A 19,295-nucleotide genomic window follows, 5' to 3' on the forward strand; every position below is an offset into this window, starting at 1 on the left:
GTTTCAATGACTCTGGCACGAAAGTAACTTCAATCATTTAAGAAGTCTGAGAATCAAACAGACTGTCTGATATAAACATTGGTTAGGTTGGATATTGTAATGATTTAGGTTCTGGTCAAGCTATATTGAAAGACTGGAACAATTCAACTTGGAAGTAGGAAATCTTGCCTGAGCCAGTAACCTGTAGGTACTTAACCAAACAAAATCATACTGGCGCTTGATATCGAAAACGATTCAAGTTCATTAGGTGGTAAGTAGTAACCGTCTTACTGAACGATACTCCTGTAATTTTGGATGGTCTTTGACTGTAGTCGCTCTGTCACCATTACCATACAAACCACCGTTGACCCATGCGTCAATCAAAGAACTGAAGAGGGAATAAAACCTCCAGTATTACAGGCAGGTACGCTAACTTGTCCTTCCAATCACCGTCCATTTTGATGATAGAAAATTTTCTTTTGGGGACAAATATCCAAGATAATCCCAATTCAGTAATCTTGAACTGAAATTTGAGAACAAAAACACCCCTCAATCCAACAAAAAACAATTAGTATATTAACAATATATCAATATTATATGTTATATTATATTATATTATATTGATATTATATATATAATATTCATAATATATATATATATATTATTTTATTATAATGTTATAATTATAATAAATATATTATTGTACTTTAATTCAAGATTCGCCGAATCGATACCGAACTCCGTACTAGTACCACTAACATAGTATCGATACGATACGATATGAAGTTTTCTTGACGTATTGAAAATCAGTACGCCACCGTACCGATACTAAAACGTTATGATACGCTTAGTGCCATCCGATATGGTACAGCATATTATGCTTCAATTTATATTATAAAATTATTTAATATACTACTTCTATTTACCTTATTTTTCTAATCAAAATAAATATTAATATTAAATAAACAATATATTATAAATATAAATAAAAATTATTAATTATATAATAATAATTAATATATTTTTATAAAAAATAATAAATATGTTTTTATTAAATATATTAGAAATAACTTAGATATTATATAACCAGTGATTTTAGATTTCCATAGTATACCAAACAAATTACTCCTAGATATCCACAAATGTTCCATCACAAGAACATAATAACGTAAATGCGATAGTCCAAGATTATTGGAGACCAGAAATAAGGATCACCAATAATATAAGATCACATTTGTGTCACCAAAGGCCACCTAAGAGGCAATAATCAACTCCGGGCAGAGTGATACTTTCTGCTGGGCAAGAGCTCAAATTTTGCAGGGTTATCAAACATCTAGGTTTCCAGAGAAATAGAGTACGCCTCTTGTCAGATATCTTGAGTTCATTGTTACATTAAGTTTGCAGACAATGAGTTTTATCAGAATGAAGAGGACACCGCTCAAATTAGTTCCACGTGGCTATAAGTTAAAACGCACTCAACCTTTCAAGGCTCCAGACAGCAGCCAATTGGGTGATTCTTCGCAGCTACGTACATTGGATCAGACCCCAACGCTCAACATGAATACATGAGATCAAACTGTATAGAGCCCTGTGAAGGCATGTCTTCCAGAGACTCCGACAGACCAAGAGAGATGAGCGATGGCTCAGTAACTGTGCTGCCAGATCTGGTGTGATGGCTGGGATGGTGTGGCCTGGGATCCATTCAGATTTCCTTCGCCTGGATTTTGCTGATGTTCTTGGGAGACTCCTGCTTGTGAATGATAGAAATTTGGGTAACCCGGAGCTCCAAACTGTGACGGCTGCTGACCCTGTCGAAACCCGCTATGCTGACTTTGCCCCTGAAAGTTGTAGAAAGTGCTGGCTGGAAGAGCTGACATTGTTCTGGAACCAGCTCCGTGAACCCACATGGCAGGGTTATCAGTCTTCCAATAGAAACCAATTAACAGTCAGATTTTTTTTTCACAAAATAAGGTTCACCGACCGCTTAGAATTCTGAGCTAAAGTTATTACCTGCTGAAGTGGCATGTAATGATTCGCTTCTTTGTACTGAGAGCTTAGAGATTCATCAAATCCGATGGTTGTGCTGGCCGAGGCACTGGTAGGATTACGAGTGAAGCTTCCAGGAATGTTAGTTGAGCTTCCAAAGCCTCCATAACCGGAGACAACAGCAGCAGACTGGGGTAAGCTGGTCATAGAAACGCTGCTTTTGTATTGCGGTAGTGTATACTTTATGCCTGCACCAGGTACTGCAGCTGGAGATTGATGGAAGGGACCATTGCCCGTGTAAGGTTGTTGGAATGCAGCAGAAGGCAGGTATGTATAGCTCTGAGGCAGAAATTGGTAGCTGATCATGTTGGCAAAATGACCTAAAGGAAGAGTTGGTTGAGCGTAATGGTGGACAGGTAAATGTTGAGGGAGTACAGGTCCCGTAGGGACAGTGCTGCTTGACAAGGTTTGCGGGGTTGACTGGGGGTTGGAGAGAACGCCTTGCTTAACAGCCTGCACAAGGTAAGCTGAAGTTAGAAAAGTGAAACATGACTGAAACTTTTATGGGACAGCTTAATCTCCGACAAGGTTAACAAGTCAACACTGGGGGGACCAACTGCTTTGATGCTAAGATAGGAAAAGACAGCAAGCACAAGTTGTAAGTCCAGCATGGTCAGTTGGGTGATCATGCCACCAACTCAGTCCAGTCTAATCAATTGATGCATGATGCCTCCATGGCCTCCAGCCCGCTCTTTGTCAAAGGCACAGAATTTTAAAACAGACCAACCCAAATAATCGAGACAGTTCAGATTACAAGAGAATGAGCAAAGCCAACCCAACTCCCTCGCTTGGCTTCGGAGCTGTGCAAGATCAGATTTTAAGTTTGGGGATTGAGGCTGGGTTAAATGACGGGCACAGAGTCATTTGCTGGCTTAATGTATAGGATTGGGATCCTCTCCAGACCCGAATTGGACAGGAATTGACCTGTCTTCGAATCACAGCCATTCTTGATTGGCATGACGGCCATGATTAGATGGGGCCCAACACATTTGATGAGGAGGGTGGCCCATGTGCTGTGATGGGCCACATCCAATCACAGCCACCGTGCCAATCAGGAATGGTCATGATTGGAAGACAGGCACTCTTCAGTCCATGTCAGGACAGGAGAGGATCTGAATCCTAATTTATAAGCAAAGATATTCATGCAGATTCTAAAAGTATTGACATGTGGCTTAACCATGTGGATCATATAGCTTTAGCATTGGATAGGCTCATATATCAAGCCAGTGCAAGTGAAGCTTTAACTAAGTTTTCTGAAGACAATTCCTCAGAGCCTAAGGCAAGCAAGTCAACTTGTTACCAAGATTGTTAGGGACCTAATCCTAAATGCTTCCGGTGGTGCATTACATTTGAAGGACATGAAGGCATCATGTGGCAGTAGACAATCAGCTGCCGTTGTTGGAAGGTGTACGCACGTATTAAATACACAGAGTGGCAAGAACAAATATAAAACATGTCATAAGCCCAATTACTAAATGTACTTAAAATTTAACTAGTTCATAATGTAGATGAGTACCTCCGGCATGGAAACAGTCGGCCCACTGATAGAAGACACTGCTGTACTGTATTTCGTAGGCATTGATTGGGTGGCGAGCAAGGGAGAGAATGGAAGGTCAAAATCTCGGAGGGGCGGACCGCTTGGTGCCAATATACTGCTTGGTAGAGAATTTGGTTGCTGCAGTGAATTATACAATTTCCAATGTAAGATCTGATACAGAAACCTAAATCTTGCACAAGAAGATCAGCTAAACCAGAGCAACATTTCATGACAACATATTTTAAAAGAATAGCAAAAGATTTTTTTCAAAAATATACAACCTCAACATGAACATAGCATGAAACTATACATCAGAACCACACACCATTGACAGTTTATTAACACAACTCCATGCCACAGATCTTATTTTCTCACATGAGTGCCTGTATATGTTCTACGTTATGGTCACTCAGAAGCTTCTCACAAGAACAATGAAATAAGATCTAGTAGTTGTCAACTATATGAGAGCTCAGGCAATATGAAATAATATTTTTCAAAAAAGAAAATATTGAGAATGATGACAATAGCAGCCACAGGCCAAACAGCAAAGAAATCTGAAACTTAACCCACACAGTTGGAACAACACCTCTCCATAATACCTGTTTACATTTCAAGCAGAGAGGCATTCCCTACATTATATCATACTATACGAAGAAGTCATATTATGCTATCACATGACAAATATTCTAGGTGCCATCATGCTCAAGGTTCAACAAGACCAAATTGCTGCATTTGACGAATGCTTAAGTTTTTATTTTCTCCGTAATTTATGAATATTTCACAGAACTTGAGAACAACTTGACATGTAGAATCAGTTCTATCAAAAGGATAGTGATATTTCTCTTTATAAATATTTATCAAAAACACTTCAGAAAAATCTACATTGAAGGTTATGATATTCACCATAAAAATTTCGTACCATCCTATATCTCTAACTACTACACCAACCTAATTTTTAACTGGTCCACAAAATGAAATTGGCAGGTAACAGTCATCACAGAAGCGCGTTTACTTCAGCATTATTTCTAATTTAAACCCTAAACATCCTTCACAAGCATCCCCTTGCCCAAGCAGGGGCATAAGTCGAACCAACCTAAAATTTAACAGGTCCACAAAATGGAATTGGCAGGCAAGAGTCATCACAGAAGCACATTTAATTCAGCATTATTTCTAATTTAATCCCTAAACATCCTTCACAAGCAACCCCTTGCCCAAACAGGGGCATAAGTTGAAGTCTTCCACAAGCATTTCTCAAGACCTGATCAGTCTCACCATAACCACAAGAATGTTGTATCTGATGCCAGATGAAGAACTCATTAAAAAACATGGGATTTATTGCTAGAACGCAAATGGGTCAAGTTCAGGTTGGATCCAGCAGGAAACAAATCAAACCTCAATATGATAACCTGGTTTAGTTTGGGGTTTTCCTTATCAGGTTTGATCTGGGTTCAGACCATAATTGGATATTCAAAGGCACTGCAATAGATTGTAAACTTGTCTTTTGCCCTCCATTGTTTTTTTTGTGGTAAACATCCTTATAATGGTTTAATTGTTAATTAAAAGTTAAAATGTGCATAAGTGCAATATCATTTTATAATGATTTTTAGCAGTTTTCACCGAGTAGGAACCAACAATCATGGCCCTTTATAACAATTCAACATTTAAAATGGGAATATGAAGTGCATATATTGAAATATAGGAACTTTATTGCAAATCATGTATATTTATATACTTATGCATATAAATTATAAATAGATTGTCTATCATATGGCATATTCAAGTCTCATGCATATAAGCTTATTGGTTCTGGTTTTCGGATCAAAACACGATTATCAACAGTCAGGTCAGATTACATGGCTGTCAGGTACCATTTACAGCCATATATCTTCTGACCCTTGATTTGACTATAACGTTTTCCTTTGATAACAAAAAAAATGCCGAAGTGGAGTTGGTGTACGGTTCTCTGTGAGTGAGGATACGTATCGTATGGGGAATTCGCATGGAGCGAATTTTGCTTATAATGCTGGCTCGCTAGTCGTGCGCTCTGTGTTAGAAGAGATGTAAGTCAAATGATCATAAAAATAAGCATCAAGTGATTAATGTTTGTACTTGTCAACCTTCATACTGCTTTAGTAAGGTGGACAACAACATTTTGGAGGATGCCACTTTCACCAGTTGTTTCAAGTCATTAAGTTCTAGCTCAGAAATGCCAGCAACATATCATGTCAGGTATAGGTATTTGTTGTTTACCATCCAATATTAATTAGATTTTTATATAGATCCACCGGATGTTTTGTATAGCATAAATATAGATCTTCGTCATGGCTGCTGTTTATGCTTTGTATAGCATAAACTTCGTTACCAACCTCTTCCCCAATGTTGTAAGCCACAAGCCTCCTAATCCTCTCCTAATATCTTCGGTGTTCTTGGTTAGAAAATATGCTCAAACTTCCCTCTCGACGACAACAGATTTATTTCCTTCCTAACCATGTCACCCTTCACCCAGTGATCTGCAGCATTCCAAGGAGAGATTTTCGAGGTAAGAAAGCATCAAAACCATTTCTCCAATTGGAGAACAAATACCTCCCAATCTGCAAGAGATTGCTGTTATACAAATATGAATTTTCGCATGACTCTAGAGACATTCACATAATTACAATCTGTGGCGAGCAATTTCTGTTATCACTGCCAGAGAGACTAGTATATCTCTCCATCATGGAAAACACTCTCAGCTAAGAGACACTTCAACCCACTAAAAACCAAAGAATATATCAAATTAAGCAGGATGGATTTATCCATCTCCTGCTTTGAAGGGACAAATCTTGAACCACAAGATCAATATCAAATTAAAGCAATTTTATATGCACTATTGAAACCCAGAAACATCTCCTGGAGATTAGGAATATGAAAACCAATCTAGCATACATTGATATCATGACCCTGGAAGCCATGTAGACAGGCATAAAAATATGAGCTCCCACATATAAAAACAGAAAAATCATTTAAGGTCCATAGCAACGATTGTCATGCCTGGGCACGAAAATTGTCATCTTGTTCTTGGAGGAAGTCTAAATCACAAGAAGAACAACCAACATTTCCAGCGTTGATGAAATTTCTCAAATATAAGCATAACCATACATTAGTTACAGCATCTAATTAACCAACTTAAGATTTTTTGGGAATCTCACAGGAAACCCCAAATGAACCAGAAAATTCAAAAGATATCAGCAAGTGCAAATAATCATCTATAATGATCATCATGCCGACAAGTTCTGAATCAACAACATCATCAATTTGCAATTCTTGTATTCTCAAAAGGTTGAAAGTAAGGAATTAGAAGCCACAAACCACATAGCATATAGAGGGAAGCAAAAAAATTGAATCCCCACAAACCTCTGGATGTAAATAGTTGTCTACTAAAATCATTCTTAAGCAACTGGATTCATAAATTGAAGATACTTTGAGTTAAATATATTCAATCATGGGTTAATCCAATTTGAATTCTAGGTCGTTTCGTTAAATAAGTTATAATAATGACCAGAATTAGCTACTCCATGTGAGCTTTTAGTTAGCTTCTTGCACCCTTTTAAGCTTCACTAAATCGCACGCTACGGTGATATCATAGTTTCATCCGGAGCATCTAACTCTATTATTGTTCATCTATAGTCCAAAAAGCGTACTTTCATTATCCTTCATAAAACACTAGGGAATCTAACACACAAGTTTCTAAAAGAATTTGTCGACACTGCTGTATATTAATGTTTTTAAAACAGGTCAAGCATGACAGCATTTTCACCCAAAATATTCCGGCTAAGGATTAAATATAATCCCAACTGCATCATGTTTGATTTTTTCATGGACTAGCATATGCTTCCTTGGCTATGCCAAAGCATGCCAAATACTTGATAAAAGACAGGGAAAATCCATGTTCCGCAACTATGCAATGACGACTTTACACATATGATTGAGATATTGCCCTTATTTCAATATTAAATCAACTCAAAGGATGATAACCACTCAATTCATGAACTTGGGCAAAAACGTCCAAAATCAGCCATTCTTTCTGTATCCTCCAGCCATTACACGGACTAGTAGAAGTGAACTAATGGATTTTTGAGGGAAGATATAATAGTTTATTTTGCATATAATATACTCTTCCAAATCTTGAAAGCTGTTATAATCTTATATGAACTTGATAAAAAACTATTGCAACTGATAAAATTGGTAATGAACTAGCTCATGGTGAAGTCTTAATAAGGCAAAAGTTCAGTTTTATACACTCTGGTGTGCAAGAGAGCATCTATCGATGTCAAAGTGTTACATGAAATACTGCATCATTTTGTTAAACAAGATAATAAGATTTCAAGTTAAACATTGTAAGAAGAGTGCAGCAAAGATGACAATGTTCATGTGATTTTGTGGTAATGCTATTAAGAATAGCCTTAGAAATAAAAAAACAACTCTAGGAGTCAAAATCGGAGGATGAAAGCGAAAGTACTTTGATGGTTTTGACCCAAGCAACATAGGCCAAAAATATCTCCAATATGGAGAGGGACTTGGATTTGAGTTGAGAAGTTGGAAAAGGTGAGGAAAGACAACAAAGCATGCACACCAAGGAGAGGTATGAAGAAACTAAAGATTTCAAAAAAATATTCTTGGGTAAGAACCAATAGCAAAGTAAACTCCGTAATGCTGATTGCAAATGGATGGAATCAGAATCCTTGTTTATAATTTTCTTTATAACACCATAAAATAGCATCTCTAAAGATGAACTTTTATCCTTTTATCAACACTCACCCAAAATGCACACCATACAAAAATGGACGGGTCAAAGCAATTACATGCAAGGACATTAGAAACCAAGCGCAAGCCTAACCCTATATTGTTGAAGTTCTATCAGCATTCAATAAAGTTATCATGTTAGAAGCCTAACCCTATATTGTTGAAGTTTTATCAACATTCAATAAAATTATCATGTTAGAAGCACCACTACGATCAATTCAAGATGGGATACACAATGTAAATTAGACATATTTAGCAATTCTTCATAAAACACCATAAAACTGACTTTTTTTTGGTTTGGCTGGAAAGCAAAGAATCGGGATAGTAATTTACCATTAGACTTGAGAAAGGCGAAAGATTCTGCATTTGCGTATTTAGATTCTGCATTTGCGTATTTCCTTGTGGATAGGTATAAGCTGCAGCATTTGGCTGCGTGGTGCTAGAGAGTGCGTAACTCGAGACAGATGGAAAGTTGTATTGGAGCCCATGTGTAGCATCTAATGCATCATTTGTGATGACCTCAGGTTGTGAAGCTGAAGGCATATCAAGATTACCTGTGTTTGTGCCACTTCTAGAAGCTACATCTTCATTTGATGGAGGCTTTAGCTGCTCATTGTTGTAGTACTCATGATTTCTGCCATCACAAGTATGCATTGTCATATATTGCAATTTTCATTAAGAAACAACAAAACACCAAAAATACCTAGCATCCAGTTGATCAATTGAAGTAGCAGCATCTGCAACTGGGGCCACCTCCAAGTTACTTTTCAGGGTCTTCGATGCAAAAGATCCAGAAAATGCACCGGATCCAAAACTACCAAAGCTCAAATGCACGCAATCTGAATTTGTAACCTGTAGATGATCAGGAATAATTACAGCAGGGTTGTCCTCAGCAGATTTTGTGCCTCGCTCCTCCATGTGTAGACCTAGCTGCTGTAGGTTTGCAGCAGTTGATGCAATTTCTGCACTGACATCCTCAACTGAACAAGGGCAAAGACAAAGATGCCAACAAGAAGATGTCATGATCGGGTTAAATATTATACACCAGCCAACCCATTTTAACACCAAAGGAAAACCTGTAATGCACTCACAAATGCAAATAACATTTCCATGGAATGAAGCATATTTCTAACCATGATGATTTCAAGGTGCAAATAACCAAGGGGAAAAAATTCAAAATGGTTCATACATGCTAAAGGATACCAACTGAAATTGTATGAAGGCATACTTTCTAGACTTTTTGGCACTTCTGCACCTATTGCGATATAGTTCTTAGGTATCAATCAACACTTCTAGTAGTAGAAAGCATACAACAAGCTTGAGCAAAAGCAGGAGAAAAACTTTCACAAACGTGTGATGCAATACAGTTAGGTATCAACCAACACTATTAAAAGCACATGGCATTAAACAAGCTTGGGCCAAAGTGGAATTCAAGAAGCAAATTTTTACCAACCTAATACATAGCTTAGAAATTGCCCATGTAGCCTAGATCCTTTCAAATTGCTGACAATTTTTGCAATGCCATTTGTGATAAGAAGTTTTCTAAGATTGTCACAGATTAGAGGGGTGGATATACGAAAAATTACACCACAAGGATCTTGGTTTATCGATTGTATGGATTACTCCGCTTCAAATATATGCAATCTCAGCTAGAGAAACCCTTTGCTCTACTCTTTCCTAGTCTAAACTATGCCTCTTCTGAAAAAAATAATAAATTTGAACAGGTGTCATGAGAAAAATATTTCACGAATTAATTATTAGTGGGGAGTCTTCAAGATCAAAGCTTAAATACACTACCACTCGCTGGTCTAGTATCTTATTACACCTAATAAAGAATTATATTCCAAGTTGGCTTTTCAGATTATAAATTGTGCCTCGTCCATCAAACAGATATGCCAAACCTTCCTTCTTCCCTCTTTTTAGGTCTCTGTTTAGGACTAGAGTAACCTTGGCAGATTGCTCCTCAATGGTATGAGGTTAAACCGTGTAACCAGCAGAATAGGTCACCATATACACCCACAAGCATCCAGCCTGAAAGGTCGGACTGTTTACTGTCCAAAAGTGCCTTGGCTAGGACTTCAGCACAAATTTACTGGTAATTGAATCTCAGTGTATCATATCTTGATCCACAAAACCGGTCCCATATAAATGGGCAACAATAAGGAGGCTGGTCCAGAATATTTCATAAGGTGTGCTCTGCTAAAAAGTTATCTAAGGAAAAAGTTATTAGGATTTAATATGTATTATTGTAAAATGAATCTTATTTATTAAGGTTTAATGGACTTGACCTCCCTATCAATCTCAAATCTAACATTCAAATCAATAACTATGCAACATAATAGGGAACCGCAAAGGGAAGCAGTAAGCATTACCTTAAAAAAAATATTTGCTGAATGAACTAAATTTGGTTGACAATTGTGATTCCATGGAAGAAAAATTGCTTCATATAAAATTCAGGTTCATGAAGATGTGACATTACTACTATTACCATGAAGTATCCAAATTGGCAATATTTCATACCTGTGAATAATAAAAATACCAGCTATTTTTAAAATATATGCCTGTAAAGTAACTTTGCCCAATTAAAAAATCTGCAATAATTCAAGAATCACTCCCAGAAATTATGACCAATAGTGCATTACTAATAACAGCAATAATATATGACAAAAAGGAAAAAGAAAGCTAAAAATTAGATATCCAACAGTACCTTCATCATGCTCACATGCATGCCTCTGAGACTGGAAGGAATTCATGTTCTTCAATAAGCCATCATTCAACTGTGAACTCTCTCCAGAATTATCCAGTTGTACATGTCTGTCAGAGACACCTGTTGATCTAATGGATTCTGCTGGCAGACCCCCACTGTTAACATTTCCCTCTAATACTTCAATCTCATCTAAATGAGGATTTATGTGCGCATTAATTCCATCATCAAGCAATGCCGATGAGGGTGATGACCCAGTATAAACAGCAGAGGTTTCAGATGTTTCTGGCACGGTTGACCCGCTTCCTGCAGGTGGCTCATCAACTAGAGTCCAATCCTCATGAGAAGTATGCTGGTCATCAGCAATACCAACATCATGACTAGTCTCTGCAACCTGTGAAACAGTATTTTGAGAAGAGTGTACTTTCTGATGTGATTCTGATGGCAGAACTGTGGTTGGAGATTGCTTCACAATGTAGTGGGAAATGTGTGACACAGCATCATTTTGGGATGTGGAGGACTTGTCACTTGCTGCAATAGGTGCACTAGAAGGTTTGCCTAATGGTCTGCCCATCTTCACAATATCAGCCATTGAAACATGACCTGGCTTCCCCAACCAATTATGTTGGAATCCAGATGAAGTTTGTGAGGGTGTAGGAATTCCATCAGATAGACCTGTTGCTTGCATTGTATTTTCCATTGAAGCAGAATCACTGCAACAAAAGAGGAAAAATCTTTAGTTGGAAGAGGTAAAAAGTTCCACTAAACGATCATCATAACTGATTGCCAACATGTTAGTAAGCCATCAGATTAAGTATTGATGATCTCAATGAAAGTCATTCTGAATATGGAGAATAATGTATAACGTATGCTAGTAAACAAACACTCCTGAGTCATCACATACAAGAAAATGATAAGAAAGAGATAAATATCGGTTTTGAATGTAAATGGCATGGTGGAAATATACCGACAGCATAGAGCTAAAACTCATCTTCTTAGCAACTAAACCAATGCAGGAGGTATAATTGCATAATTGGCGCTTGATGAAAAGCTGATAAAAGCTTGACTAATATAGACACAAAGAAATAGCGGTGGAACAGCAATATCTGCCCTTAAATTCTCTATTATGATAACAGAAATGGCTGTATTCACCATCTTGAGTAAATGAACATGATGACAAAGTTGGACACTCTAGCAGTATGTCCAATTCTTGCATTTTGGGTCATCTAAGGTAGTATGAAGCATAAACAAATTTAGTCCCAAGCATGTAATCTGGAGGTATTTTGTTTAAACATCATTCTACAAACACTAGAATTGCATATTGCCTTTCAAGTACAGATCATATTGCAAGTCTTTAGACAGTGTTCTCTGAAGCTTTGTTAAAATTTCCATGCATCAGAATATCTCAAATCGACCAAATTGCCTGACATGGTCTTCTAACAGGTATAAAATATCTCATATGTCAACATTCATAATAGAGTTGCATAGAAACAGAAAACCAAGCTAAAATCATTGGAACATTATGTAACTTAAAACTCACATAAATTAAACTATAGCCATCCAAACAAGGCCTTATCAATAGCATCAGCTCAAGAGCAACAAACTTGCACAAAATTTGAGTTTAAGTCTGGTCTAGAGTTTGCATAACCTCTTTGCCGAAGTATGTAGGAACAAATCATGGTTTAACGTTTTGAACAAACTCCAAAACCAATACCAGGACATTCCCATTTCAACCATAACCAATCCAAAAGCAGTTTGGGGGTTTGGCTGGCATCAGTTCATGAATGGCAATTTTCGCAGCTCTCTACTTACTTTTTTCATTTCTCTGACTTCCGAGATGAGCTTGAACTTTGCAAGTATTATGAAGATATTGGGTTTAAAAAAATTTAGAGAAATTAATTCTTTGACAGACTTGGTTATCCTAAAGCTCAAAACTCATGGATCGCAATGTAGTGGGTTGTCATCAAGTTTAATTTATTCTCCAATATGATGTCAAATATGATGTTTATCTTCTCTTTTTTTATAAGTTAAAAAACTTTCTACTCTCAGCATGAAACCACTGAAAATGATACCGATGAAGTACACAAACAAAATAGCATATCTTAAAATGAAGCCAGTTCTATTTTCATATCTTGTTAATTTTTATTCAGTTTTATGATACTTCATCTGTTTTTGATATGTTTGGAACTTTTTTGGGGTAAGACAATCATGATCGAGGTTAAGAACTTCCAATATAGCCAAAACTTTTGAAACTGAAATTCATTTGGTTGCCCAGCCAAGACCAAAACCGAGCTTTTGAATCTTGTGATCAATTATGTTGTATTCCATCTCATTTTATTTATCTATCAACTTGCTCCAAATGTAAACTAAGAGGAGCTCAAATGAATGTCATTGAGATTAACCCAGACCACATAACAAACTTAGGAGGAATAAAAAAAATGAAGCTGTATCTATAGAACAGAGTAAATAAAAGCATTACGCAAAGATGTGTACATGCCGATGAGATGGCATGTTAAGTTACACAAATAGGCAATCAGCAAGTATCTAAACATCAATCAAAAGTTTTATAGCCGTAGGACTTGACTAGGATAGTGCAATACTCCATCAACAAAATCTACATATAGCTTTTGGAAGAAAGCGAATACTATCCAATAATGTTGAGGAAGTACTGACCTTGGAATCGTTGGCCTTCGATTAGGATTACTTGCTACTGTGCCAGATCCCAAGATTGATGAGGTAGGAACACTAGGAGTCCCATTTTCTTTCTTGTTTGCAGGTTTGCCGCGAGCAGCTCCATAATCTAACGGAATGCAGCCAAAAAGAAAAGGTAGAACAAAGAAAAATATAAGTTTTGAATTGTGCTCTTTGGTGTACAAGACAAAGTGACGCATCCACATACCACTTGAACTGGATTGGATAGAACTATTACGTCCCGCGCGGTCAGTTCCACCCCTAGCTCCACGGCCTGAATTATTCACTGCTCGAGACCTGGATTCTGGAGTTTCTTTGATCTAAACCAGCAAAGGGTAAATTATAAAGGCATTTAAGAAATGTTAAAGTTCACTTATGCCTTAATAGCTATAGCATTCAAATAAGAAAATTAATCAGGTTAACAATTGCTACCTCAAATAACTATTAGCAACAAGAGAAAACTCATTAATAGTGATTAGCTGCACTGATATAGATAAATTGTCAAAGCATCAATGCTTTGATAACAAAGATACTGGAGTTTATAGCCAATAAAAAGATTGAATGGTGGAAAAGAATCTACTAAGCCAATTTATAGAACTTTATCGAATTAAAAAAATCATTGTTCAAGTGATGACAGGTCAGCAAATAGTTGTCTAACATACAAGATGTGCAAAACTATAAACCAACCGCAGAACTTTAAACTGAAAACGAAAAAGAAAACAAGAATAATCAATCATTCTTAATGAGTGGAGCATGATTTGCAGCATCTATGATTAAACAATATTAGCACTGACCTCTTTTTTCTTGTCACGTTTGCTCTTCACCTCATGAAAAGTATCTACACAATTCATAAGCATTAATTAGATATAAATTATTACTAGCATGAAAAGCTGTATGCACATAGCTCTGAATTATATGCCACAGAAAATGCTGAGTTTAGATCTTGAAATACATCACCCGCTTATTTGATAGCAGCAGCAAATATTCTTAAAATATATGAAAATATATATGCATCTGATGAGTATTATAACTATGTTGTCAACACATAACCCGCAACAAAAGACACTCAACTACAGAATAACCAACAGAAAAAAGACAACACATCTACAACTAAATATTTTCCTAAACCAAAGACAACAAGCTTAACAGGAAAAAAAACGCTGAGATCTCCAAAAGCATGAAGAGATTATGAGCATTTCTCCTTTAACTAAAATGCATATCTATTGTCCTTTGGAAGCAAGTGATTGAGATAGTCATGGACTAACATTGAATAATAATAGTTGACTTGCTTGTATAAACACAAACTAAAGGAAAAAATAATGGATGAAACCTACATGTTTAAAGAGCGTCATCTTAAATAGACTATCCAAAGATTTTCAGACCCGGTACTAGACCCCATACCGATAGCTTATTGGTACATGGCATGTTGCTAGAGGCAAGACAACAACTATAATATGTCAAAGTTCAGTAACATACTTAGTCCCATGCCATATCGATACCTTATCAGGTGGGTATAGTTTATGCCCGGCAATGTATGGTGTGGGTCGGTATAAAAAACTTCGCACTCTCCAACTATGTGCATATTTTTTTTGACAATATAAATGATCACTAAGGGAAAATTGGACCAAGCCAAACATCTAGAACTAGTAAAACCTATATCAGCTCCTGGAAATTTCAGTCTAATTACATATTAGCTGAACATTCAGATTATAACAAACCACTGATTAATAATACTACTTCCTGAAAGGCCTTCACGATTTCACTTTCCACTACCTTTTGCATCTCATGGAAAACAAAAAAGAAAAAGGAATTCACGGAAAAGAGCAATAGTTGGATAAATTTTTTGAATTAGAAATCAGAAGGAAAATTATCATTTATGATGCATGAAAATCTTTGTTAAAATGATCTAGAGAATCACCAAACTATAATCAAAGTGTGCATAAGATTTTCTCAGCCTTTCTGTAATATAATCATTGGCAGTCTGCAAGATACCCCTTCTCAAATTTTGCATCCTGAGGTTGAGAATTTAGCATGAAAAATAGACAGAAAATACTTTGACCAATATCTTAAAAATTAGACTAAAACCCCAGCTTTGACACATCAGTTGGTCTCAAACGAAATGTAAGTGTATCGGCAAGTAAAAGAGATGCAGCAAAGAGAGAGATTGTGATATCAGGCGCACTAAGCAAAATTAGTTTTGATGAAAATAATGCAATTAAGAATAATAGAAGTGAAGACATTGTATATGAAGTACAGTGAAGGGGCAGAAATAGGAGGCTTAGACATCAAGGGAAAGATTAATATGCCCCAACGACATCCTATCAGCATTATCACCATCTTAAATTATCAAAGAGATGACCAAACAGACGAAGATATCTCCAGCAGAAAAAGAGCTACATGGATAAAGTGGATACATACATGAATGCATATATAGGTACCAATAAGTATGCATGTGATTGCATTGTCTGCATGTACATATGCTACTTAGACTTTGATAGGAAAATTTTCGATGTCAATCATGGAAACTTTTTATTCATGTATAATATTAATGGAAATAGCTCCGCAATAAGAAATGATCCTCCATCAAAGAAAAATATACCTAGAAGACCAAGTCTACTAAATGTCAAACAAAACAAAGGATCCTCTTTTCTTTCATTCTCCCTCCGTCATTTGTATAAGAAAATAAGATAAGAAGCAAGGCAGTAACTAAACTCAATCATGGGAACCACAAAGAAAGAAACAACTAAAACAAAAGAAGAAGAAAAAGGAGTCTCGTAGTCCATACAAGTAGAATTCTTCCAAGAAAATAGACACGCCACAGACTGAAACGCACCCACCAAACTACATTTTTCACCGGATCAAAGCGGAATATTGCCAAAAAGCGTCGCACCGCCCATTATCTCATTCCATCCGAAAAAAACCCCTAGAAAACCGCCAATAAACCAGAAAGGAGGCTCTTTTCCCCTGGAAGATGCCCTCTTTTCTTGGAAGTTCTTATGGTTGTAATTGTTCTACAGACATATTCGAGGAAACAAGACCAAAGAAAAGAGTAAATTGTAGCACACTCACGAACATTAAAGCAACCAAAACTCAAGGGGAAAGAACAATTGCAGTCCACCCTAGTTAGGACTATCTACAGAAACCAAATTGTTTTTTGTTTTTTTAGATCAAAGAAGGAAGCGAGCCAAACATGGAGGATTCATCTACCCATTATCTCTTTTCTATCAGACTAAACCTACAACCGCCTAAAACCCCCAAAAGAACTGCTTCCTCTCCTCCAAGATGCCCCTTTTCTCGCTATTCCCTCTATTCCCAATCGTTCTACGTACATACACATCAAAAAGAAGAGCGAGAGAGAGAGAGAGAGAGAGAGAAAGAGTAGATGCGGAGTCGAGACCTTGGGAGAGGAGTCTGTGGACGGCCTCGTTGGGGTCCATGTTGCACTCCTTGAGCATCGAGTAGATCTCCGGATCCGGGCAGTTCACGATCTCCTTCACGCTCTGCACCAGCTTCCTCGACATCGCCGGGATCAAGCCGGCTGCCGCCCCGTTAACCCTACTCCCCCCTCCGCCCCCGCTCATCTTTCCTCCTCCTCCTCTTCCTCCGCACCCTCTCCCACTGAATAAAAACTCCCCCCTATTTCCCGTTCTCACTCTCCCTCTCACGCGCGCACACAATCGTGCGCCGTCTCTCTTCTCACCAGAAGCAGACGTTGCGATATATCTCTCCTCCCTCTCGGCGGCCAAAAACCCCCTCCCTTCCGTCTCCCCTTATATACCCCTCGCTCTAAAATAATAATAATATATTTATGGTGGAGGCAAGGGGCAGAAGCACTACTCCGACTCCGAGTAAACAAGGCTTTTTACTGAGGTAGGGTTGCTACTTGTCCATAGATTTGCCACCCCATCAACAGTAACAATTAGGCCTATTTAGGATAACTCCTTTATTGCCCATCATTCTAAAAATATTCTATAAATCCGTTGTGTATCTATTTTTCTACCTTTATATAGTATTTTATCTTATGATTTAGATGGCAGTACCCGCACGAGACTAATGTAAACTATTAATCATAAATAATAATATGCTAAGATTTAGAAACATAATAACACCTTATTCAAATGAAAGAAATATATCTGCGGAAGACATATTGAATACGATTCTTCAATCACCTAAAATAATAGCAGCTGAATCTTCTCTTCCTTATTCCTCACAAAAGATAATCATCAATGAGGCAAGCTATGAATCATATGGAGAGTAGAGGGGACTTAGCATTTATATAGAAAACATACTCTAATTGAGTTTTTTGGCCTACATACCAAAATTACCAAAATAAATAGGACTCAATCCTACACATTTAAGATGCACAAAAGCCCATAAAACAAAATGATTACACACCATATTGGGCTTAACCATAGTACCATTGTGAGTCATACATCTAACATGTTTTATAAAACAAAATACGCAATTAGTGGAAATCCATATTTTGAAATTATTATAATATAAATTGCTGATATACCAAAAAAAAAATTAGCAACGATTAGGATTATACTTATTGTTACCTGCATACACGCGCTTGACTTTAAGACAATGTGACAAATTAGCTATGACAATTAGATGGTTCTTACACTTATGTGATCTTATTTTATTCTCATTAATTGATGATCTAGCCGCGTATGCAGCTTATGTAACTTATGTTTTGGTATGTTATTGCTTTGGTCAGTCCTATATCTAAATTGTTTATTGAACTGGAGCTACATTAGGTCGTGTACAAAAGACTCGACATGATACCTGTGGATAAGTCCAGCTTTGTCAGTGTGATGCTTTAAAAAGATCCAAGTTAGAGTTTGACGCAAATGTTGCGGCTTCGATGCTTCTAGTGCAAGTTATGTGGTTGGTGACTGCTCATATCTATTGATGATATTGATATATATAATATATATATATATATTATCAGAAAAGGTTGTATGGTTTCAAATTGGTGGGTGGTTGGCTTACCATGATAAAAGGAAAGAGAACAACTTTTCCTCTTCAAGTGGTAGTTTTTGAAGCATATTTATTTTAGACATTTTAATACTCATTTGTAAGATTGGTGATTTTCATTTTCAGCTGATCTTTTTATGAGAAAGAAATATTTTCTGATGCTATAGTTAGCTAAGTCCGGGTACGTGAAAACGTACCATCAAATATTCAAATCTAAAATATGTAAAAAAGAATGACCCTTGGGACACATCCAGGTTCAAATTTTTGATTAAATATCACATTGTCGCATTCTTACTTTTTTAGTTTTAAGATAATATTTTTATTGTGGATTTTAGTTTTCGAATCAAAACCTGCAATAGAATAGAACTAAATTGATGTTCCTACATGTCATTCAACTCAAAAAAAACTAATACTAATGTCCAAGTTCATTCATGAAAAGAGCAATCATGCCCCATCTGGAGAAAATAATCTAAGATTAAATAAAGCATATTTCAATTAACTCCTCCAGACATATATAGTTTCACTCGCCATCAATAACAAGGTTAAGACTGTTCATGGAATAGCCCTAATCCACCT

At 36.8% G+C, this 19,295-nt stretch overlaps 1 protein-coding gene across 1 annotated transcript; it reads right to left on the minus strand.

Moving 5' to 3' along the window:
* Positions 1-1,190: 1,190 nt before the first annotated feature.
* On the minus strand, positions 1,191-17,499 carry LOC103712704. Its single transcript, XM_008799294.4, has 10 exons — positions 17,137-17,499; positions 14,534-14,577; positions 13,948-14,059; positions 13,722-13,848; positions 11,052-11,761; positions 9,048-9,324; positions 8,678-8,978; positions 3,542-3,700; positions 1,990-2,478; positions 1,191-1,901 (listed from the first exon to the last, which is right to left on the minus strand). Exons 1-10 carry the CDS (start codon positions 17,318-17,320, stop codon positions 1,623-1,625), a joined length of 2,682 nt encoding a protein of 893 aa, XP_008797516.2. The 5' UTR covers positions 17,321-17,499; the 3' UTR covers positions 1,191-1,622.
* Positions 17,500-19,295: the final 1,796 nt, after the last annotated feature.

Source organism: Phoenix dactylifera, chromosome 4 (genome assembly GCF_009389715.1).
Source record: "Phoenix dactylifera cultivar Barhee BC4 chromosome 4, palm_55x_up_171113_PBpolish2nd_filt_p, whole genome shotgun sequence".
Classification (NCBI taxonomy): Eukaryota; Viridiplantae; Streptophyta; class Magnoliopsida; order Arecales; family Arecaceae; genus Phoenix; species Phoenix dactylifera.

Coding starts and splice junctions, on each gene's coding strand:
- LOC103712704 (XM_008799294.4), bottom strand. CDS start 17,320: ATGAGCGGGGGCGGAGGGGGGAGTAGGGTTAACGGGGCGGCAGCCGGC. Junction 14,578..17,136: donor CCACAGACTCCTCTCCCAAG/GTCTCGACTCCG, acceptor TGAATTGTGTAG/ATACTTTTCATGAGGTGAAG. Junction 13,849..13,947: donor TATCCAATCCAGTTCAAGTG/GTATGTGGATGC, acceptor GCATTCCGTTAG/ATTATGGAGCTGCTCGCGGC.